The sequence below is a fragment of the Neofelis nebulosa genome, chromosome 8 (genome assembly GCF_028018385.1).
Source record: "Neofelis nebulosa isolate mNeoNeb1 chromosome 8, mNeoNeb1.pri, whole genome shotgun sequence".
Taxonomy (NCBI): Eukaryota; Metazoa; Chordata; class Mammalia; order Carnivora; family Felidae; genus Neofelis; species Neofelis nebulosa.
The window spans coordinates 3,296,992-3,319,373 of record NC_080789.1 but is presented as its reverse complement, the minus strand read 5'-3'; the positions used below and the strand labels follow the sequence as shown (position 1 = coordinate 3,319,373).

Below are 22,382 nucleotides of genomic sequence, written 5' to 3'. Positions count from 1 at the left end.
CTCCCTCCCTCCCTCCCCCCTTCCCTCCCTCCCTCCCTTCCCTCCCTCCTTCCCTCCTTCCCTCCCTCCCTCCCTCCCTCCCCCCTTCCCTCCCCCCCTCCCTCCCTCCCCCCTTCCCTCCCTCCCTCCCTCCCCCCTTCCCTCCCTCCCTCCCTCCCCCCTTCCCTCCCTCCCTCCCTCCTTCCCTCCTTCCCTCCCTCCCTCCCTCCCTCCCTCCCTCCTTCCCTCCCCGCGGCCGCAGGAGCCCTACTGCTCTCTCCAGTGTGGGTCAGTTGGGGGCTGAGGCCCGCAGCAGGGGAGGGTGAGCCGGGGATCCCCCTGAAGGCTGGGGGCCCGACCTCTGGGTGGAGGGGGTGGGGTCTGCCCTTCAGCACCAGACCCTGAGGGGCTCTGCTAGGACCTGGCCTGGGGCCAGGCAGGGCCTGTGTTGGGGGCGGTCCTCCTGGCTGGGTGCTGGGTCACCCACCGCCTTTCCTCCCTGCCAGCCGCTGGTGTTTGGTGCCATGGTGCATAGAGACGAGGCCTTCGAGACCATTTTCAGCCAGTACATGAAAATCACAGCAGCAGCCGCGTCTGGTAGTGACAGCTAGTGTCCGTTCTTCCGGGATGTTGCTGGAAGGTTTTTTGTTGTTGTTGCTGTTGTTGTTGTTCTCTTTGGTTTCTTGTTTGTCCGTTTGTTTTTTTAACCATTTGATAGTGGAAAAACTTTGGACATCCTCCTGATCTTTTGCAATAATTCCCCTCGATCTGTGGTTTCTATTGTGTTTACCCTGCGTCTTACGGACCCTTCACGCAGGGGTTGGGGCCCGCAGACAGCGCCAGCCCATCTGACGGGTGAGGCGTGTCCCACGACCGCGTGGACACGGAGGCAGGGGATCGTCGGAGGCCCGTGGAACGGAGGACACGCGGGACGCGCCGGCCCCAGCCACCGCCGAGCGCAGCGGCTGTTTCTGAGCCCCCGCCTGGCCAGAGCCCCCGCGCCAGCCGCGCACCCAGCCCTCCGGAGGCCGAAGCTCTTCCACACCAGAAGCCATAGCTAAGGAACAAGCCCTCCCTCCTCCTGGGGGTGAAGGACGTCGGTGACGAGCAGCTCAGAGGCCCCTTCACCGACCGCCGGGAACGGGTCTTGCGCTTTCCTCTGACGAGACCCCCAGCCGCGCGTCCTCAGGGCGAGATCTGGGCCGGGGGTGCGGCCCCGTCCGGCTTCAGCTCTGTGCTGCCCTTCGTGGGGGAAGCGAGGCTGGCTGGGCCGGGCCCCCCCCCGCCCCGCCCCGCCCCCCAGTCCTGACGAGCCCCCGGGAGTCCCGGGCGTGGTAACCGATGAGGATACAGAGTGATGTGCCCTAGAAGCACATCTTTTTAACGCTTTGCCCTGTGGAGAGCCCCGCAGAACGCGTCCCAAGACCTTTGGGGGCACCCCAAGCCGTGGTTGCTCTCAGACGGATATCAGCCGCTGCGTGGCTGGCGCTGGCCTCCGGACGAGGGAGGGGGTTCTGGGGTGGGTGGGGGCGGACAGGAGCGGCCGGGCTTGCAGCCGGTCCACCCGGGGAGCCGTACGGGGATGCTCCGGAGGGCACCGGCTCGGGGGAGTGGCCGTGAGCGGAGCCCGGAGGTTTGGGGCCGGGTGGTCTGCACCCCTGACGTCCGACGGTGTCCCGGTGGGCACACAGCTGTGCTGGCACACGCTCGGGGGGGTGAGGGTGAGCTGGCACCGGTCTGCACCCCCGCACCCCCGACGCCTGGGGAAGTCGGTGCTCCTGTGGCGGAGGCCGGGGGCGGGGGTGGTGCCGTGTGGGGACAGGCCTGTGACGTCTGTGAAGGACAGGCTGAGATCGTGGCGGTCAACGCACTTCCGACTCGACTACTCCAGCTCCTTGGCTTGTCCTGAGTCCTTTTGGGTGTCACTGGGATTGTTTTTTGAAGAAACAGAAGATTATATTTTTTACAGAGAGCAAGCTGTTTTTCTTATTTTTGTATCATTTTTCAGATGTAATTTTTACCTTTGCTCTAATCCTAATTTGCTGGTTTGGGTGAGACCCGGTGGCATCGCTCACGTTCCCGCCCCCGCTTCCCAGGGGATCGTAGGGCCACGCTCCAGGGCCCGGGCAGTGCCTCCGGGGGGCCCAGTCGACCAGCCTGATGAAGCACACCCCCGACCCAGTCGGTGAGATCTGAGGGCGCCCGTGGCACCCACCAGCTCCAGCCGTGCTGTTGGCGGGACCCTGCGGGCCGCCCTTCCATAACAATGGAGGCAGAGCCTGCCGTAAACCTTGGCTTTGGCTGCCACACAGCTGGACCGGCTCTCGTGGCCCCAGGGAGGTTTAGGGCACACCTGGGGGACCCCCCCCCCCCGGCAGATCCTCCCTCAGTGCCCGAGGCACATGGGGACGGGCTGCAGGGCGACCCCTGGGGCTGCCAAGGGGTCGGTGTGTGGCCTGTCCACGGGGTGGCCTCGCCCTCTTTGGCAGAGGGGGTGGTTTGGTTTGAGTCCCTTTTGAGGAGAAAGGGAGATGAAAACTGACCACGTGCCGAGCGCGGCCCCGGGGGGCACCGGGTTCTGTGGGCGCCCAGGCCCTGCCGGGAGGAAGGCGGGCCCGCCACGGGCTCCGGGCCTCCTGGCAGAGCGAGCCGTCGTTTCTATCGAATTGTGTAAATCTGGGCAGATACTGCGTTTCTATGACTGATCACTGAACTAGAAGGAATGTTACATTTTCTACGTCTGAAGCTTGAGTCTATTTTGGATCTGTAAATAGTCGTTACTGCTGTCATTTTTGTTCAACGAAAGGATTGTACTGTATGAAGAACCAATGAAAAATCCCCTGTAACATTTTTTTAAGAAAACTTTGTTTGTTTAAAGAAGTCTTGTATAAATTATAATTTTTATTTAAATAAACCTGAAATGCTTTGTGCTCAGGGGAGCGGTGGGGGCGGGAAGGGGGCTGCGCTTGGCTTTCCTGGCAGAGCCCGAGTGCGTCACAGGCAGCGGGAGCCCAGGAATCCCGCGGCCACCAGGGCACTGGAGGGTACTGGGGGTTTGGGGCTCCACAGCTGTCTTGGTGACCGTGGGGGGTGAGGTGGGTGCCCGGGGAGCGGGCTGTGGGATGGGGCCACGAAGGAGGGTCCCAGGGGCCCGGGGACATCGAGGAGCTGGGGGGAGCAGGGTGCAGGGCCCCAGGTTCTAGAAGGAGTCTGTAGGCCAGTGGGGCCGGCAGCTTGCAGGTTGGGGCGTCCCGGGCCTGGCACCGGGTGGCAGTGGGTGGTGGGACCATCACTGCAGGGCTGCGGGGGAGCCTGGGGAAGGGACGGAAGCGGCGCCTCGGGTTTGGGGTGCAGGCCCTGGGCGTGACCTCACTGGGAGGGGTGGGCGTCTCTGGGGCCCTCCCCTGGGGTCTGAGGCTGAGAGGTGGGGGGACTTGAGGACCCCGGGCAGAGGGATCCCCAGTGGCACCTGTGGCTTGGCCGATCCAGACACTGACCCTGGAGACAGAGGGATGCAGGATCCGGGCCGACTTCTGAACCCGCCGCAGTCCCGCACCGAGCTGAGCTGCACACGACTGAGGGCGTCCAGCCCCCAGCACCCCAAGCCCGCAGGAGCCCGCGGGAGGCAGGGACCCACCCAGCTCCCACCAGGTGAGCTGGAGCTGGACAGAAACCAGGTCTGATGGGCCAGCTCTGCCCCCAGAGGCGTGGCCTTGTGTCCTGCCTCCATCCACCTGTTCGTCCAGCCATCTCCCCATCCATCTGCTGCAGGCACTGTCCGAGGGGCTGGGACATAGCCGTGAAGGGCCAGTGGTCCCTGGGGATCCCCGTGCCGTCCCCCAACCCGACTCTCCTGACAGCAAGAGAGGGCTTGCCTAGCCCCAGAGCCTCCGCTCACCCCTCTGCAGCACAGCTCGACAGGACGGTCCCTGCGAGCGCCCGGCCCTGGGGGGACACCTGCTCTCTGGAGGCAGAAGGGTGAGGAGGGATCCGAGCCCGGGGTGTGGGCGGCACAGGCCCCACCCATCCTCGCTGGTGGGGCTCCGGGTTCTACGTCTGTTTTCCTATTTAATGTGCCAGTAAACCAGCACAGAGCTGCCTGATCATGACTGAAAACTTTGCTGACTGTATTTCAGCGTGGTGGGTTTCCTTTGGGGGCCTGGACCCTGCATTTCGCAGCAGCACTCTGGAGAGGCCGTCTCTGGCTTCACCTGGGGGTCCGTGAAGCCAAAAAAGGCGACTTGGTGCCCCTGTAGTACTTGGCCTTTGTTCTTGGAGAGATCGAGCCCCTGCAGTGCTCCTTCTGGCTGCAGATCGGGTGGGGAGGGTCCGGGGACGGAGGAGACAGGAACACAGAGTCATCTGTTAACGGTCTTGTTCAGGCGGGCTTCCCTTCACGGGCACCCGCCGTTTCTTCTGTAACAGCATCTAGCGAGCGAGTCTTTACCGTGTGAGTAAATGCGAGGGCCACACGTGGCCTGGGGGGCTGTCACCACGCGGTCAGGAGCCAAAGGTGGTGATTCTGTTCACCCACAGAAACCAACACGCGGAGCTGACTCCGAACACGTCTGCTGTTTCGGAGGCTGGAGTGAGGGGTTGGCTACTTGGGGTGTGATGGCCCTGAAGGCTGCGGGAGATTCAGGGGGCAGCCACTGCCCGCGAGGTGAGGAAGGATCCAGAAGACCCTGTCCTGTGCGGGGGTGTGTGGGGAAGCCCCCAGAACCCACCGGAGCAGGGAAGCCCGCCCCTTCCTTCTGCAGGGTCCTGGACCCTGCTCCCTTAGAGGCACTGTTGTCCCTTCTGTCCCTAGCAGTCCGAGCTGGTGCAGACAGGGGGACCCGAAACGTGTAAGGTCGTAAAGGCATCTCCTCGAGGACTCCTGCGGGTAGGTGATGGGACTGGGGAAACCCCAGGTCTACAGCTAAGTTGTCACACGAGGCACGTTTTCTGGAGACCGTGTGGTACATTAAAAAAAAATCCCATTTTTATGTAAAATAGAAAATTTTTTAGGAGGTAACAGCCCCAAAATACGTTTTTTAGGAATATATCTAAACAGAATGAAAAGAGACTTCAGGGAAAATTCTAAAGCTATTGAAAGACCTGAGCAAGGACCCTTCTAAACGGCAACGAGTGCAGCGTTCGCACGCCGGGAAGTTCAGTTCCGTGATGAAAACATCTCAAAACGTGCGGAATGAAGAAGTTACAGAAGACAGCACGCGGTGGGTTTCCTTTCACACAATGAGCTAAGTGCGTGGGACTGAACCATGTGCCTGAGCCTCTGAGCCCTCAGGAAGGAAAAGCCCGCTACCGCCCGCTGGGGCTCAGCAGCAGTGTCCTGTCCTGCCAGATAAGCCGACGGGAGGTGGATGGACGGGAGGAAGGACACAGTGCTTTTATTTGATGCTGATGTTTAGTTCATGCGAAGTCCCACGGAGGTGGTTAAACCCGGGGCTTATGTAGCATTTTAGCAAGGGGACGCTTAACTTTGTCAAGAAGTGACAAGAGGACACCAGGGTTTGGGAGGGGGCCGCCTGGGTGGCTCAAGTCGATGGAGCGTCTGACTTCAGCTCGGGTCACAAATCTTGAGGTTTGTGAGTTCAAGCCCCATATTGGGCTGCTATCAGCCCAGAGCCTGCTTAGGATCTTGTCTCACTCATCCCCCGCAAAAGAAAAAAAAAAAAGGAAGGAAAGGGGTTTGGGCTTCTAAGGTAACATGACTTTACTGGGGAAATTTTTTTTAACGTTTATTCATTTATGTAATAATTTATTTTTTGAGAGAGAGTGCACGTGTGTGCACAAGTGGGGGAGGGGCAGAAAGAGAGGGACACAGAATCGGAAGCAGGCTCCAGGCTCCGAGCTGCCAGCACAGAGCCCGACGCGGGGCTCGAACTCACGAACCGTGAGACCGTGACCTGAGCCGAAGTGGGCCACTTAACTGAGCCACCCGGGCGCCCCCTCCTGGGGAATTTTGTGTGGGAAATGATGGAAGATTTAGGCTTGTGCAGACCCACCTCCCCAGCGGTAGACGCAGTGGACGGGGTTCTGCTCCTGGAAGCGGAGAGGAGGGCACGCCTTCTCAAGGGGAAGTTTATGTCCCACTTTTAGCGGGGACGGGGCGGGTGGGGGGCAGGAAGCTCCTTCTGCATTTGCGGCCTGATGGTCTTCAGCTCAAAACAATCCTATGCCAAAGTGTGTGTTGTGTGCGTCCCCTCCCCTCACACGGACAAAGCTGCAAACAGTCACCTCTGTGGAGGGGCGGGGAGGGGAGGGGTCAGCCCGTAAGGACACACAGGGACTCTGGGCCTGGCCGGTAGGTAACACCATCGTTCATTTTATTCTTGCTCTTTAAATTGTACATAGGTGTTTTCACAAAACATGCTCCGCTTTGAAAATAACAGGAATTTATAAAAGAAAAAAAAATTCTGCCCAACGTAACTTTATTTCTGTCTTCTCAAACGTGTCAGAGCAAATATGCCATTTTCTAATCTCGAAACCCGCAAGATTAAAAGAAAATGAAGCCACCTCTTCCATCGGTCCTGCCCCGTTACACGAGACTGTACAAGGAACAAAGTCGAGCCTGCCCGCCGAGCAGGTGCAGCTTCCGAGGTTCCTCCTTGGTAGTCAGAACAAGCAGGAAACGGGTCAGAGCATAACTACCGCCACGGTTTTTTGCACCAATGAGTCACACAGGAAGTTAAAGCCTAGACTAATCCTAGATGATCCTAAGTCCTCACTAACCAGCTGTCAGTTCTGACGTGCACATGTCGGGGCTCCATCTGGGGCCTTCGTGAGATCAGAACCCCCTGCCCACATGGGAATGTCTGGAAAGTACTTCCACCCCGTGTAGAGATTATCAAGGAGTGCTGGGGGGTGTTCACACAACCACACGCACCCTAAGAACCGTCCCAAGGCCTGTGATGTCGGCACAAGGTCAGCCCTCGGGGAACCGTGTGGCTCGCTTTCTCGGTGAACGTGAACTGTGGACTCCGGCCTGGACTGTTTTTCTAAAACCAGCAATGGACTTCAGACCAGTACTGTTTTACGAAACCTCAAGTAACACAATCCACAGAGTGGCTGTGGGCGGCTGGGAGCCTCGCTGGGGAGGCCCTCGCGCCCCTGCTCAGACCTGCCAGTCCTGGGTCTGGTTTCTTCCAACCAGCAGCAAGCACTGAGAATTAGTTTTCATACCCAGACTTTTCACCCACCCGCTAATCATTAAAACATCGGATTCGCACAATCGCTTGATAATGTGATCTTATTAAAAAAGCCAGTTAAAGCTACCCTTTTTGTCTGACCTGGGATTGAATGATAAAATAGGAAATTTCATGTATACTTCAAAATATAAATGCTGCAAGTAAATTCTAAAAATATATGATGTCTGTTAATGCTAAAATGACTACTTGTGCCTACGTGAGGTCAAGGGCACTCGTAAAGCACATGACGGCTTGTGAACCGCCTCTTGTAACAGGCTTCCTCTCTCTTTGCAAACCAGAGTTCAAGCCTCATCTTGTATTTCAAATAAAGCTATTTTCGATGCATCTCCCATATAGCCAAGCATGAATACAAAGGAAATGGGGCCACAAGCATGCACGAGGGCCACCCCAGGGCCGGTGGCCATGCCTGCAGGGAAGCGCCAGCCACCTGTAGGGAACCCCCGGCCTTTGCAGGGAACCCTGGCCGCCTGTAGGGAACCCCTGGCTGCCTGTGAGGAACCCCAGTCACTGCAGGGAACCCCTGGCTGCCTGTAGGGAACCCCTGGCCGCTGCAGGGAACCCCTGCCGCTGTAGGGAACACCCGGCTGCCTGTAGGGAACCCCCGGCCACTGCAGGGAACCCTGGCTGCCTGTAGGGAACCCCTGGCCGCTGCAGGGAACCCCCGGCCGCCTGTAGGGAACCCCCGGTCACTGCAGGGAACCCTGGCTGCCTGTAAGGAACCCCCGGCTGCTGCAGGGAACCCCTAGCCTCCTGTAGGGAACCCCTGGCCACTGCAGGGAACCCCTGGGTGCATGTAGGGAACCCCCTGCTGCCTGTAGGGAACCCCTGGCCGCTGCAGGGAACCCTGGCTGCTGCAGGGAACCCCTGGCCTCCTGTAGGTTGGAACCCCTGGCCGCTGCAGGGAACCCCTGGCCGCCTGCAGGGAACCCCCGGCTGCCTGTAGGGAACCCCTGGCCGCTGCAGGGAACCCCTGGCCACCTGTAGGGAACCCCCGGCCGCCTGTAGGGAACCCCTGGCCGCCTGTAGGTTGGAACCCCTGACCGCTGCAGAGAACCCCTGGCCGCCTGTAGGGAACCCCTGGCCGCTGCAGAGAACCCCTGGCTGCCTGTAGGGAACCCCTGGCCGCTGCAGGGAACCCTGGCCACTGCAGGGAACCCTGGCCGCTGCAGGGAACCCTGGCTGCCTGTAAGGAACCCCTGGGTGCTGCAGGGAACCTTGGCCACTGCAGGGAACCCTGGCCGCTGCAGGGAACCCTGGCTGCCTGTAAGGAACCCCTGGCCGCTGCAGGGAACTCCCGGCCACCTGTAGGGAACTCCCGGTCACTGCAGGGAACCCTGGCTGCCTGTAAGGAACCCCCGGCTGCTGCAGGGAACCCCTGGCCTCCTGTAGGGAACCCCTGGCCACTGCAAGGAACCCTGGCCGCTGCAGGGAACCCCCGGCCGCATGTAGGGAACCCCCGGACGCCTGTAGGGAACCCCCTGCTGCCTGTAGGGAACCCCTGGCCGCTGCAGGGAACCCTGGCTGTTGCAGGGAACCCCTGGCCTCCTGTAGGTTGGAACCCCTGGCCGCCTGTAGGGAACCCCCGGCCGCCTGTAGGGAACCCCTGGCCGCTGCAGGGAACCCCTGGCCGCCTGTAGGGAACCCCCGGCCACCTGTAGGGAACCCCCGGTCACTGCAGGGAACCCTGGCTGCCTGTAAGGAACCCCCGGCTGCTGCAGGGAACCCCTGGCTTCCTGTAGGGAACCCCTGGCCACTGCAGGGAACCCTGGCCGCTGCAGGGAACCCCTGGCCGCATGTAGGGAACCCCCAGACGCCTGTAGGGAACCCCCTGCTGCCTGTAGGGAACCCCTGGCCGCTGCAGGGAACCCTGGCCGCTGCAGGGAACCCCTGGCCTCCTGTAGGTTGGAACCCCTGGCCGCTGCAGGGAACCCCTGGCCGCCTGTAGGGAACCCCAGCTGCCTGTAGGGAACCCCTGGCCGCTGCAGGGAACCCCTGGCCGCCTGCAGGGAACCCCCGGCTGCCTGTAGGGAACCCCTGGCCGCTGCAGGGAACCCCTGGCCACCTGTAGGGAACCTCCGGCCGCCTGTAGGGAACCCCTCGCCGCCTGTAGGTTGGAACCCCTGACCGCTGCAGAGAACCCCTGGCCGCCTGTAGGGAACCCCTGGCCGCCTGTAGGGAACCCCCGGATGCCTGTAGGGAACCCCCGGCCGCCTGTAGGGAACTCCGGCCACTGTAGGGAACCCCCGGCTGCCTGTAAGGAACCCCCGGCCGCTGCAGGGAACCCCTGGCCGATGCAGCTCCAGCACTTCAGCGGAAAACTATCTAAAATCCTAACCCTGAAGACACCATTTACACTATTCTGGCTGAAAAGGACAACAGTTTCAATAAATATGTAGAACTGAACGTGAAGAAAAGCTCCAGTCGGGACCACATGTAGAGACCCGGGGCCTGCACCAAAGTAGCCCCCGGGACTCGGGAGCCCCACCGCCAACCGGGGCAGGGTGCCCGGATGTCAAGTGAACACAGCATTCACAGAGTGAATTTTTTCCTACTGTGTGCCAGCTTCTCTCCATGCCAACCCCACCCCCACCCCCCCCACCCCCGCCCAGTGTGGCCATAAAGCGTCGGCACCTAGCCGTAAAACCGATGCCGTCTCCAGGGCCCGTGATTGTTCCTGCTGACCAGCCGGATTGTCCCAGAAACACGACCGTGATGAAAGCAAGGACCTGGGTTTTCAAGATAAAGTGCCACTCCTGTCCGCGTCCCCACAACAGTGCTGCACTCCCGAGGTGTCCCCGAAGCAGGGCTACGTTGCATTGTAGTTGCCCGGGACAGAGAGAGTCCGGAAGTTTCCTAAGCAGAAGCTCAGATGAAGGCAAAATGAAGGCGACCGACTACTTTCCGAAACCTGACCACAAATAACTACAGAGTAAGTCGTGCGATGTGGATCAGCGAGCGGGGAGACCCCCGTCTGGATGGTGTGACCGCACATTCGCTGTCCCTAAACGTATTGGGCAGAGCCACCGATGGGCCCTTTGAAAATCCGCACCGTCAGCGTTGTTAAAACCTAAGAAGCCAGCGCCCCCAAACTGGTAAGTGCCATTGGCTGAGAAGAAGTTACGTGAAACGCAGCCCAAAGAGTCACGGAGAACCGAAAATGCCAGGTATGTTCACAATATTGTTGACGAAGGTATTTTTCTAAAATCAAGATTCAACTATCAAAAATAAATTTCTAAATTTAAATGTGTATATCAACGTAATCGGTCTGCAGTAATTTTCCTAAATAACGGTCACGGTTCCCAATCACGGCAAGGCAGGTGACGCGTGACAGCGTCTCAGCTCTGTGACTCTTCCTTAGGGTTCTCCTCGATTCCTCGTGCAAAGAGACGAACCAGCTGGCAGTGGACCCTGCAGAGACAAAGGGCGCCGTGTCACCCCCAGTGTCCCCCTGACCCTTGGCCCCACTGCCGGCCAAGGGTAGAGGTGGGGTGGGGGTCTCCTCCTGGCTGTCTCTGGGCCCAACCCCGTGGTGACAGGGCAGCTGAGGGCAGCCGAGGGCCAACAGAAAACCCAGGCACCTGTAGACCCCGCTTTAGCAAAGTGACAAATCCCTGGGTGACTGCTTTCTCAGCTTCCAGGCCACGGAGAAGATTCCGTGCAGGGCAACCCCCCTTGTCCAGGACGTGCGGGATGTTCAGTCACCCAAGAGGAGGGGGCCCCACACCAGCCAGAGCCTAGGGGGCTGAGGGGTGGCCGAGGTGCCCTGGAGACCCCCGCCTTCCGCAAGCACCAGGACGAGAGGAGCCAGAGGGACTCAGCGGTCAGCGTGGCTGTCCGGTCCCCACCGGCAATGCCTCCTTCCCAAATTATTAATGACGTCACAGCCCCCTCTGAGATGTTCAGTAATAGGGGTGCCTGGGTGGCTCAGTTGGTTAAACACCCGACTCTTGGTTTTGGCTCAGGTCATGGTCCCATGGTTCGTGGGTTCGAGCCCCACATCAGGCTCCGTGCTGATGGGTGTGGAGCCTGTGTGAGATTCTCTCTCTCTCAAAAATAAATGAAAAAAGATTTTTTTAAAGATGTTCAGTAATAAAAACCCCATAACTAAGTCACCTGCTGCTCAAGGCATAGTGATATTTATCGTGATATGTAGCATATATTTCATAAAAGAATGCTTTTCCTAATTCTCAAAGTATCCTGTTTTTCCAGTAAATCCCAAAGCCAGCATCAAAAATAATTCTGTAACTTGTAAAATGTGTTGACAAAAGCCGAATCCTGGCGGGCTTCCCTGTGGTCCTGTCCCCGCCCCTGCTCCTGGGATCTGAGCTGGGCAGTCACGGCCACACTGATCGCGCGGTGGCCACAGGAGCAGGTGCGAGCAGACGTGCGCCTCGATGAGGCTGAGGCTGCCTCTCCTGACGGCCTGGCCGGATGCTGATGTAGGAGGCTCGACACTACACATCCCGCGGGCTGAAAAGCCATTTAACGTCGGGATCGTACACGGTGACGTGCACGTTATCGGAGGTGTGGGTGCGGGGCTGCAGGCCCCTCCGTGTCGCCTCCCACACCGTCCGCACTCTGTCGTCAAGGAGCGCGTGGCCTGGCCTCCGTCAAGGCGGCTAGGCTCGCCCCGACCTGTGCAGACAGCACAGGACCCTGGAACTTCACTCCATTTTTACACCTTCACCTCGTTCGACAGCCTGATCGACAACTTTCTCCGCACTCGCGCTCCCTCTGGGCGTGTGACACGTGTCATCAGATGGCAGACCCCCAGCCGGTCTGCAGAGGACCCCCTGCCCGAAGGCCAGCGGCCGGAAGAGCGCGCCTGGTGCCTGCCCCCCGGAGGCCACGAGCCAGAGTCCAGCGCCGGCCGCAGACGGGGCTCCCTGAGGCCGGAGGGGCTCCCGGTGGACCCGGTGAAGGCGGACGGCTTGTGTGTGTCATCAGGAGAAGAGAGAGAAAATGCCAGAGCAAAGGGACAGAAGCCGGTGCTGGGGCTCAGGGAGAAGAGAAGATGGCGGGGGGGGGGGGGGGGGGGGGGGCTTGGGAAATCGCGGGAACCGTCCACACGTGGGCATCCTCCCCAGAGTCCGATGGCGGGGTCTCGGGCGCCGGCTGCGTGGACACACGCGCGCGTTTACAGTGCACCCTCACGCTTGCGGTCCTGGGGCCCCTGGAGGCGCCCTCGGGCCACCGTCACTCACCGGACCTCGATGGCGGAGCTGCTCAGGACCTCCCCGTCACAGTTCCACGAGCTGTTGGACACAGAGCAGCAGCACGGGGGGTGGTCGCTGCAGATCTGCCCGAAGCGCGTCTTCCCCCTCTCCTTGAGGTCGCTGTCCTCGTCCTCCACGTGCTTCGATACAAACTGGAATTTCCTGACGCGATAAACTTCGACAAAAGCGAAGTCAAACTGCAGAGAGACACGGAAGGGGCTGGCGCTTTAACAGGCGCTTTTGCGGGGGAGGCCTGTCCGTGCCCGGCGCGCCCGCAGCTCGGACACGAAGCGAAGGCCGCCGCCCGCCTCCCGGCGCGTCCACGGCGACCGGAGCTTTCTCAAGATTCTGGCAGTTCCCTAGTAGGGACTTGTAGAATTCTTCATCTTTTTAACAAGCACTATTTTGCAAACCACATAAAAATACCATTATGCTAGACCTGAAACGCGATGTAATTTAAAAAAAGGAAAACATATCTTACTACAACCAGAGGCCAACCCACACTTATCTCGTTAGAGTCGGGGTCTGCCGTTGTGTTAACTACAAGGATGCCAGCGACTACGGAAAGGTTTGCTAGAAAGAGGTTTGTGTCTTTAACGAGCTCTCAGAAGGAGCAGACGCTAGGAACTTCCACTGGGTGAAACGCAGACCAGAAACCTGACCTTGTTCCCTGGGACTCGGCAGCGGGTTCCTACGGCACGGCAGTCAGGGATCACCCGCAGGGACGCTGCCCGCGCGGACGCTGCCCAAATGGACCCCGCCCGCCAGCGCGGACGGGGCAGGGCGAGCGCCCCGCTCACCTGGTCGTACTGGTTCGTGTGCCTGACGAGAAACCTCAGGAAGTTGAACCGGGAGCACTTCCGGATGAGGATGAGGTCAGAAGACCCGTCCCCCAGGTGGGCGGCCGGGGACAGGCCCTGGGGACTCCGGGGACAAGCACAGGACATGTTGGTGGCGTTGATGGCCAGGAACTTCCCGCAGACGACCTTCCACTCTTCCACCTCCTCTGAAGCAGAAAGAGGCATCGCAGACGGCACGTCACACGCGGGCGCGCGTCCCGAGACCGTCCCTACGGATCTCCCGTGGACTGACCCTCGGCCCCAGCACACAGGCCCTGTGCCGGCCGCCGTGCCCAGAGGGTCGCCTCCGAAGGGGCACAGCTGTTCCACTGGTCCTCACGTGGGGACGTCTGAACAACTTAGAGCGGGGGCCACCGAGCCTGGCCTGTCACCCGATTCCGTGTCAGCCGAGAATAACTTTCACCTTCGTAAGTGGTTTACAAAACTCCAGAGGAACAGTATCTTGTGACACATGAAGATTACACGAAACTCTAACGTCAGTGTCCACAGCTAAGTTTCTGGAACGCTGCTGCGCCCACCCCCTTCCCGGCGCCTGGCAAAGCCCACAGACCAGAGTATAACCCTTGACAGGAACTGTCGCCGGCCCCCAGTCCAGAGCAGCCATGTTGCTGCCCGGAGGCGAGCAGAGAGGGACACACGCGCCCACCGACAAAGGGGGGGACGCACAGCGGGAAGACGCAGCCCCCTCAGAGGTTCCACAGCTTAAAACCCCAACACACGCGGCGGTGACCGTGAGTCCGCGGCCCAGACATTACCGGTGTTCTCCAGACCGTACAACGACCTCTTCTGCTCCTCCTCCAGCTGCTGTTTGCTCTGCCTGCACACGAAGCATCTGGAAGACAAGGACGTCACCGCCCTTCCTGAGGCACGCGGCCGCGACAAGGGAGCGCACGCGCCTGGCAGTTCTCCCCTTTGCACGCGAGTTTGAATTCTGCAAGTCAGATCTTTTAAAACGTACGCGCGTCCACGCGTCCTTCTGCAGAGCGTGTACGCGCGTGGCTAAGAAGCCAAGGGCATCCCACGCAGCCGTGGCGCTGGCGTGCCGAGAGTCAGCTCGGCTTGGCCCCGAGGTCAGCAGAGCGCTGGCTGGTGGCGTGCCAAGCCAGGCGCAGGTCGCTCAGCACAGTGACACAACGGTCATCTGTTCCAGGCGGTACCAAGCAAGCGGCCAGCTCGGAACTTCGTCGTCAGCCTGGGCTCACCGTGCAACGGTGCGTGTTCACGCCAGGGAGATCGGCGCCTCGGCTCGGCTCAGCAGCTCTGCCTCTAACTGTTGTGACCTGTGGCCTCAGATTCTTCATTAAAGAAGGAAAGCGGCTCGGGAATGTGTGGGCCCGGAAGCCGTGCACAGAGCTACGCTATCGCCGGGCACGCCAGAACCACGGTCTCGCATCTACGCTTAGAAGATACGTGTCCCCGATAGCAGCACACCCCCAAGCAGCCCAGCTTTATTTCGCGCCCTCTGCAATAGAAACACACGGAAGAATGTGCTTACCCAGCACGGCAGGGTTTCCTGTCCCTGGGAGACCCCACTGTGTGCCGCGCTGGCAGGAAAGACACTGTCCCTTCATAGCAGTGATGTGACAGGAAGGTCTTCAAACCTGGGAACAGAGCACAAAGTAAAGCAGTCCCAGCATCATTTTCTGGCCATGAGACCACCAGCTGCACCTGTTCTGGGACACAGCGCCCTCCCCGCGCCCTCCCCCCCCAGCTGCACCTGTTCTGGGACACAGCGGCCCCCCCCCCTCGCCCCGTGCCACCAGCGCATCCCAAGACCTGTGTGATGGGAGCGGTAAGGGATCGGGCCATGCTGGGTGCCGGGTCACCAGGGCTGCCTTCAGCGGTGGAGGTCTCTGCCATCAGTGACCCGTCCTGCCTGCCCGAAGATCGCTGCAGGGCTGGCATGTGCCAAAGCCCCTGACATCTGGAGATGGCCTCCCCGACTCGGTGGAGGCTCATCAAAGGGCAGGGCCACCTCTCTGCTCCTCCCAGACTGCTCGGCGACGCTCCCACGTCTCCCTGGCTCGGCCGCCCAAGGTCACCCAGGACCAGTCTGGCATCCGGGAAGAACGCGGACAGTGACGGTCCAGGGCAGCACCACCAAGGACTGTGTCCAGCCCATCTGGAGGACCGTGGCGTGCTATCCGCTCTGAGCGGGACTGGCCGGCCTCGAACCGGCCCCAGTGGGCACGGGATGAACCTGAGCAGCTGACTGGAGAGAGCCCAGCAGGACAGGGGAGTGGGGTCTGAGGGTGCCCTGGGCCACGGTGGGGACCCTGCCACGTCCTGCAAATGTAACAGTGACACCACTCCCCTGAGCCAGATGCCGGGCTGGCGCTGGCCATGGTCACATCGGGCACGACGGGGACACTGCTGAACCCATCCCCTACCAGCAGCTAGTGTGTGGCTGGGCATGTGGGATCCACCCAGTAACTACCTGCCCCGTGGAGAAACCCCTTCCCAATGCCCTGGCGTCCACCTTCCTCCCTCCACTTCCTCCGTGGGTGGCACCCTCCCCCCGGGACGACCCTCCAGCTCGGCAGCAGGTGAAGGGCAGGGGCTGGCCGCTCGACCTGCAGAACGGTCTCTCTCCCGGATGGCAGGGCCCCATTTCTGCCCGTCCTTGGACGGACACTTGAGTGTCCCGCTGGCGCTAAAACGGGCCTCCTCTCTGCCTCGAGAAAAACCGCTGAGCCTCTGCAGGTCTCTGTGAGTTCCAGGTGGGGATGGAGACACGGACAGGACACACCCTGCATCCTAGCGGAGAGGAGACCGTGGGCCGGGGTGAGGCCCACGGGCTCGGGAGCGAGCGGCCAGCTCAACAGCAGGTAATCAGGAAGACGGCACGAATCTTACCCAGATTCTTTCTAATCCTTCATTCTTTTTTCCTGATGACGGTTTGGGGAGATACATTACTTTGGAGTATCTTGCGTTTTAACTGCAAAGCGATACTGTAGCTTTGATTTAAACAGGCCTCTGCAGTGCCTCAGACCCAGCACATTACTATCCGTTTCTCTCCCAAGAAAAGGGTGCAGATTTTAATACCTGGGGTTCTTCGACTTAACTGACTACCGACTGACCCAAAAGCAAACTGGAAAGGGCGGTGGCCGGGTGGGTGACAGTCGCCAAGCAGCAGGCGTGCCCACTCCAGACCCCGCCCCCGTTCAGACCCCTCTGGGAAGGTGACACTGCCTGAGGAGAGCGGACTGTCACGGCTTGGCACGGCCGCAGTGCCTTCGAGTCGCTCTGAGATCCCGAACAGGAGAACCGGTCTGTGGCCCTGGGGTGTCCGCCCTGCTCTGCGGGCGCCCCGGGGCCCCTCACCAGCAGGGCACCCACCTCGAACGGGTGCTCTGCAGGCGAAGGCAGATGCCATGTGCCAAAGCAGGGCTACCTGAGAAGTCGTATCTGATGAGCCCCATCCACCGCTTCTTCTCACTGTCCTTGATGACGTCCCCGTAGAAGCCATAGCCCAGCAGGGACACGGAGTAGCGCAGCAGCGTGCTGTTGTGGTGAACCGAGGACACGTCCATGGGCAGTGAGTCCCCTGGGGGAGAGACACGGTCCCCTGGCCACCTCCACACTGCGCCTCCTCAGCCCCTCGATGGCACGGGCGGGCCCAGAAGCACCCGAGCGACTAAGACGTGCAACACACGGAAGGCAGCCACGGGGACGGTCTGCACGTGGGCCCTGGGTCTCCTGTTCCTGATTCCAATGACAGGACTTGACTAAAAGGTCCACAACAGCTTTGGGAAGTTTCCCGGCAGGCACGGAACCACAGTGGACCCACGGGGCTCGTTCAGTGCCGCTGCTGGGAAACAGGGTGGATTTGACGGTGAAGAGGGGCCCACGTGCTAAGGAAATCGAGAATGGGCTATGCGTAAGCAGCACTTCTGGGGCCCCGTCGTCAGGGACCAGGAGGGAGCCATGTGTTTGCCGGGCAAGGGCCGTGGCTGTCTGAGCAGCTGGGGCGGCCATTCCCGCCCTCGGGGCCGTGTATACGGGAGCGCAGTAAATGCCACTTGGAAGGGGCATCTCGGGTGCCACGGATTCGGGCCTGGGAAAACCTGTCCCGATGGAGATGAGGGGCTGAGTCCTGAGCAGAAGTGAGAGCAGAGGACCGGCGAGCGTGAGACGTGTCCAGGACAGAGGGTCAGCCTGACCCCGCACATGGGGATGCCGAGGCAGCTGGTTGGGCCACGGGGTGCCTGGGACCCCTGATGGGGGGCCCCAGAGAGCTCTGAGCAGGGTTTGTGTTGTGTTTTTTTTTTTTTTTAACGTTTATTTATTTTTGAGACAGAGAGGGGCAGAGCATGAACGGGGGAGGGTCAGAGAGAGAGGGAGACACAGAATCGGAAGCAGGCTCCAGGCTCTGGGCCATCATCAGCCCAGAGCCCGACGCAGGGCTCGAACTCACGGACTGTGAGATCGTGACCTGAGCTGAAGTCGGACGCCCAACGGACTGAGCCACCCAGGCGCCCCGGGTTTGTGTTTTTGAAGGACCCCCTATGGCCGTGGGAGGACAGGACAAGGTGGCAGGGAACCACAGCACACGCAGAGCTCTGCTGGCAGGAGGGCCGGGGCCATGCCCAGCGAGGTCCATGGGTCTGCTGCGTGCATGGAAAGGGACCTACCCTTGGGGCGCCTGGGTGGCGCAGTCGGTTGAGCGTCCGACTTCAGCCAGGTCACGATCTCGTGGTCTGTGAGTTCGAGCCCCGCATCAGGCTCTGGGCTGATGGCTCGGAGCCTGGAGCCTGTTTCCGATTCTGTGTCTCCCTCTCTCTCTGCCCCTCCCCCATTCATGCTCTCTCTCTGTCCCAAAAATAAATTAAAAAAAAAAAAAAAAAAAAAAAAAAAGAAAGGGACCTACCCACAATGATGTGCAAAGCTGATGTCTCCGCGTCATTCGTGCCGACCGTGGAAAAACACACACAATCTGTGGACCCTGAAGTAGGAGAGAGAAAAAAAAAACGTGCTTCATATCATCGTATTAATTAAACACTCAAGGGGCGTCTGGGTGGCCCCGTTGGCTAAGCGACTGACTTTGGCTCAGGTCATGATCTCACGGTTTGTGAGTTTGAGCTCTGCGTCGGGCTCTGTGCTGACATCTCAGAGTCCGGAGCCTGCTTCGGATTCTGTGTCTCCCCCTCTATGCCTCCCCTGCTCATGCTCTGTGTCTCTCAATCATAAATAAACGTCAAAAAAATTAAAAACAAACAAACAAACTCTAGTAGATTTCCAACTAGGTGGACTCTTCCTTTTGGCCCTGGAATAGATACGGAAATAAAGACGAATATAATCCGTCCACAAAATGAATGTTGGAAATACTGACACTGATTTGTCAGAAACACTGAGACTGGGGGTGCCTGGGGGGCTCAGTCGGTTGGGCATCTGTCTTCAGCTCAGGTCATGATCTCACAGTCCATGAGTTCGAGCCCCGCATCGGGCTCTGTGCTGACAACTCGGAGCCTGGAGCCTGCTTCCGATTCTGTGTCTCCCTCTCTCTCTGCCCCTCCCCTGCTTGCGCTCTGTCTCTCTCTGTCTCAAAAATAAATAAGAACATTAAAAAAAAATTTTTTTTAAAGAAGCAGGTTTATAGGGGCACCTGGGTGACTTAGTAGGTTAAGCTCATAGCTGAGTAGGTTAAGTAAGTAGGCTCAGCTCACGAGTTCACGGCTCATGGTTTCGAGCCCCACATCGGGCTCTGCACTGACAGCTCGGAGCCTGGAGCCTGCTTCCGATTCTGTGTCTCCCTCTCTGTCTGCCCCTCCCCCGCTCATGCTCTGTCTCTCTCTGTCCCTCTGTCTCTATCTCTCTCTCAAATAAACATTTAAAAACAACGCAACTCTGAGACCGGACTTCCATAGGACCAGCCATCCCCTCACAGAGTCTGCGGAGCCTGTTCCTGAACTGTCCCGGGGAACAGAGCCCCCGAGAAATGCGGGTGGCAGTGGTGGCCGGGCGCGTAGCTCAGCGCTCCGCAGTGAGTGTGAACCCCCTGCACATACCAGCGGCCACGAGACCCAAAGGACTCTGCCCCGTGCAGACGATGCCAGCGGGAAAGCGTATGCAGAGCAAGGACAACTCGGGAAGACCCCGGAAAAAGCCCCGTGGAAGCCTGCCCCCCAACACCAGCACCCGGTTTCACAGAACGCGCCGTGACCCGTCCCTGGGTCACAGGGGCACGGCAGCTGTCACCTGACAGACATGAGGGGACTCCGCTGGCCCTGGCGGGCACACGCCTCACGCTGACAGGCTCGGCTGCACATTGGGGGTGACCTCGTGGCACCCGGCCAGTGCCTGGACCGCCAGGTCCTCCCTAGGTGTGGCCCGGTTCTAACTGGGTCATAATCCAGGTCACTGTTCTCAGCCCGAGCGGGCGGAGACCCTCCTGGGGTGCTTATTTACAACAGGGTCCTGAACCCCACTCTCCCGAGATCCTGACCCAGCAGGTCTGGGACGGGGCCGAGCAACGCGAGGTGTAACACGTCCGCTGAAAGCCTGGTGTAGATTTCCTAACAAAGGGATGACAGGATCCAGAATGGCAGTTTCATCACCGACACCACCCCCAGCACAGACCGAGATCCATCGGGAGGAACCAGCGTTAACGGGCAGGGGGGCCTGGACGCCGGCAGGGGCCACGTCTCTGCCCTTGGGCCCCGGGACAATCCGCAAGTCTCCCGTCGTAAGTGATGTCCGACGCAGCCGGAAAGTTCCAGGCTCCCGACAGACGTGTCGGGTTGCAAGCACCCTCCGGGGTCTCTTCGAGTAACAGAATCTGGTCCAGTCTGTGATCCGAGGGGAGGCTCTTAATTATGTAATCTACGCTGACATGTGGCTTCTGGATGTTGGTAAGTTATATAAACACATGCATATTTATTTTTCACCAATCTTAACCTGAAGACTTCAGTGACACCTTGTTCCAAAAATGAGCCAAATACACATTTTTAAATAAACGTTTAAGATTATAGGAGTGACTAATCTTAATAAAAATCAACATCAACAGTGTCCACGAAAAGCCTCGCGGTTTCAGACTCTCCCACCCGCTCACTCGTCGTTAGAGTGAAGGGTGCTCGGATAATATAAACAGTTTCGAGAGCACAGACTCCAAAAGACCTAGCTAATTAATTTGAACCATGCCCTGAGGTAGTCCTTCACATCCCCAGAACTTTCCAGAACATCCGCAGAGCCCACTCGCTCCCCTTGTGTGCCCAGGGCCCTGTTTACTTTCCTGGCAAGCCATCCCTCATCACAAGAGCTGAGGAGACCCCCACACTCGCCTGCACCTGCAGGGATGTAACGCGTACGGTCGGTGGGGATTCTGCAAGGACCTCCAATAAAAACGCAGAAGCCGGCGTCTGGCTTCTATCCTGCACCACAGCCTATAAACCGAGGCCTCTGAAGCCTGTCCCTGCGTCTGGGCCACCCCGTACAGGGGGACCCCACGGGGGAGCTCCGAGTCTCGAGAAGGAACCTCGTGGGGCTGGAAGGGCTGCGAGCGTGGGACGCCCTCTACAACCACAACAGAGGTGGGCCCGTGCTGTTCCCAAGCTGCCAGAGGCGTCTCGTCTAGGGAGGCGTGGGCGGGACAGGGCGAGGCGACCGGCCTTTCTGGTCAGGCGTCCAGGGTCCGGGCCTGGGCCGGGCTGGGGTGTGGCCCCCATTTCTGGAGCCGGAGTTCAACGCAAACACCTTCTATCCAGGTGTAAGATGGACGGAAATGTGCTTGTGTTCCAGGATTTAATTCTAGATCCCGCCATCGCCCTGAACGGGCAGGACGCACCTTCTCTCTCGGTCACCCGGGTCCTTTGGGCAAAGAGTGGGGCAGGTGAACACAGCTTCCGACGGTTTTCAGGGATCGTTTTACTAAAAGGTCAGATTTTCGAAGGAGGGGACTGCTCAGCCTCCCGCCTACTTGGGATCCTTCATGGGGCCGCCGCCCCTCGGCCGGCACCTGCCACCTGCCCCTTTCTCCCAGGAGGCCCCCGCCCCCCGAGGGCAGCACACCCGCAGCCAGGCCCCCTCCTGCCCTCACCACACTTCACCCCGGAAGGCCGTCCAGCGCCCCCCATCTGCAAGGGCGTGGCCCCTGCCACTGCTCGGCTCTCTTCCTTATTCACCCATGTCTGCGTCCCCACAGCCCGTGCGCCCGGCCTTGCTCACTCCTGGGCCGCAGCCGGGCCGAGAACGCACGGGCACCGACGGACTGGGTGAACTCTGGCGCAGGTGGAGGGACCCGGGCGCCGGCAGACAAGTCCACGCACACGTCCCGGTCCTCACGGGTGCCCCCAACACCACTGTTCCCTTCTAGCGTTCTGTCAGCGTGCCTTCAACAGCTCGACCCTCGGGTCCGAAGTAACTCCCCGGTCATCTCCTCAAGCCTGTGGCCCAGGCTTTAACCAAGAGGAAGGCCCAGCTTCCGGCCGGAAACGCAAGGTCTGGCTCAGCTCAGGCGTCAGGACCTGGTTCTGGCATCATCGGCCCCCCACGCTGAGCCGCGTCCCTCCCGGGGCGCTGGGGCCCCACGGGGCAGCACAGGGGCAGTGACGGGAAGACGCCGGGTGGAGGGTCGGCTGTCTGCCGCCTCGCTAATACCTCCAAATACTCCAGCGGAAAGAGGCTGAATTTAGGAAACATCAGCTCGGGACCCAGAGCAGCTGCAGCGGTGGCCTCCAGCATGCTCTGTCCCGGACCCCCCCACACCACCCCCTCCTCCTGACTGCTCCTCAGGGCCCCCGGGAGCCCCGTCTCGGATCTCCATCAGAACTCTTGCCTCGTCGTGGCCCCTCCCCAGGCTGCCAAGTCCAACATCACGGGGTCACCCTGGCCACCTCCGTCACCCTTGGTTCCTTGGGCTCGCTCTGTGCCCAAGTCACAGCCGCCCACGGGGCCACCGACCAAACCACGGGCGTCCTCCCTAGGCCTCGGGCAATGGCGCCCTGAGCAGAGCGTAGGGGGTGGTCTTCGAGCCCACGCAGACGACACTGCCCACGGGCCCAGGAGACTTCTTCCCTCTGTGTCTCACCGCAAGGCCCTCGGGACTCGAGCTCCGTGCTGGGCCCCTGTCCAGGCGCCTCCGTTACCCCAGTCCTGGCACTCCTGCCCCACGGGCC

The 22,382-nt window shown here is 60.1% G+C and overlaps 2 protein-coding genes across 6 annotated transcripts in view; one reads left to right on the top strand and one right to left on the bottom strand.

Moving 5' to 3' along the window:
* The window catches only part of GRAMD4 (GRAM domain containing 4), a 72,585-nt gene extending 69,692 nt beyond the window's left edge, over positions 1-2,893 (top strand). For all 5 annotated transcript variants that reach the window (XM_058740979.1, XM_058740983.1, XM_058740980.1 and 2 more), the window contains exon 19: positions 486-2,893. In XM_058740979.1, coding sequence (XP_058596962.1) covers positions 486-590 — 105 coding nt within the window. In that variant the 3' untranslated portion in view covers positions 591-2,893. The remainder of the gene's footprint in view (positions 1-485) is intronic.
* A 3,403-nt stretch (positions 2,894-6,296) lies between these two features.
* The window catches only part of CERK (ceramide kinase), a gene marked incomplete at its 5' end in the record, with an annotated part of 50,568 nt that continues 34,482 nt past the window's right edge, over positions 6,297-22,382 (bottom strand). The window contains 10 exons of the mRNA XM_058682085.1: positions 6,297-8,037; positions 8,080-8,192; positions 8,496-9,276; positions 9,425-10,601; positions 12,398-12,606; positions 13,210-13,415; positions 14,025-14,101; positions 14,765-14,870; positions 16,664-16,816; positions 18,140-18,214. Of these exons, the coding sequence (XP_058538068.1) occupies positions 10,529-10,601; positions 12,398-12,606; positions 13,210-13,415; positions 14,025-14,101; positions 14,765-14,870; positions 16,664-16,816; positions 18,140-18,214 (899 nt within the window). The remainder of the gene's footprint in view (positions 8,038-8,079; positions 8,193-8,495; positions 9,277-9,424; positions 10,602-12,397; positions 12,607-13,209; positions 13,416-14,024; positions 14,102-14,764; positions 14,871-16,663; positions 16,817-18,139; positions 18,215-22,382) is intronic.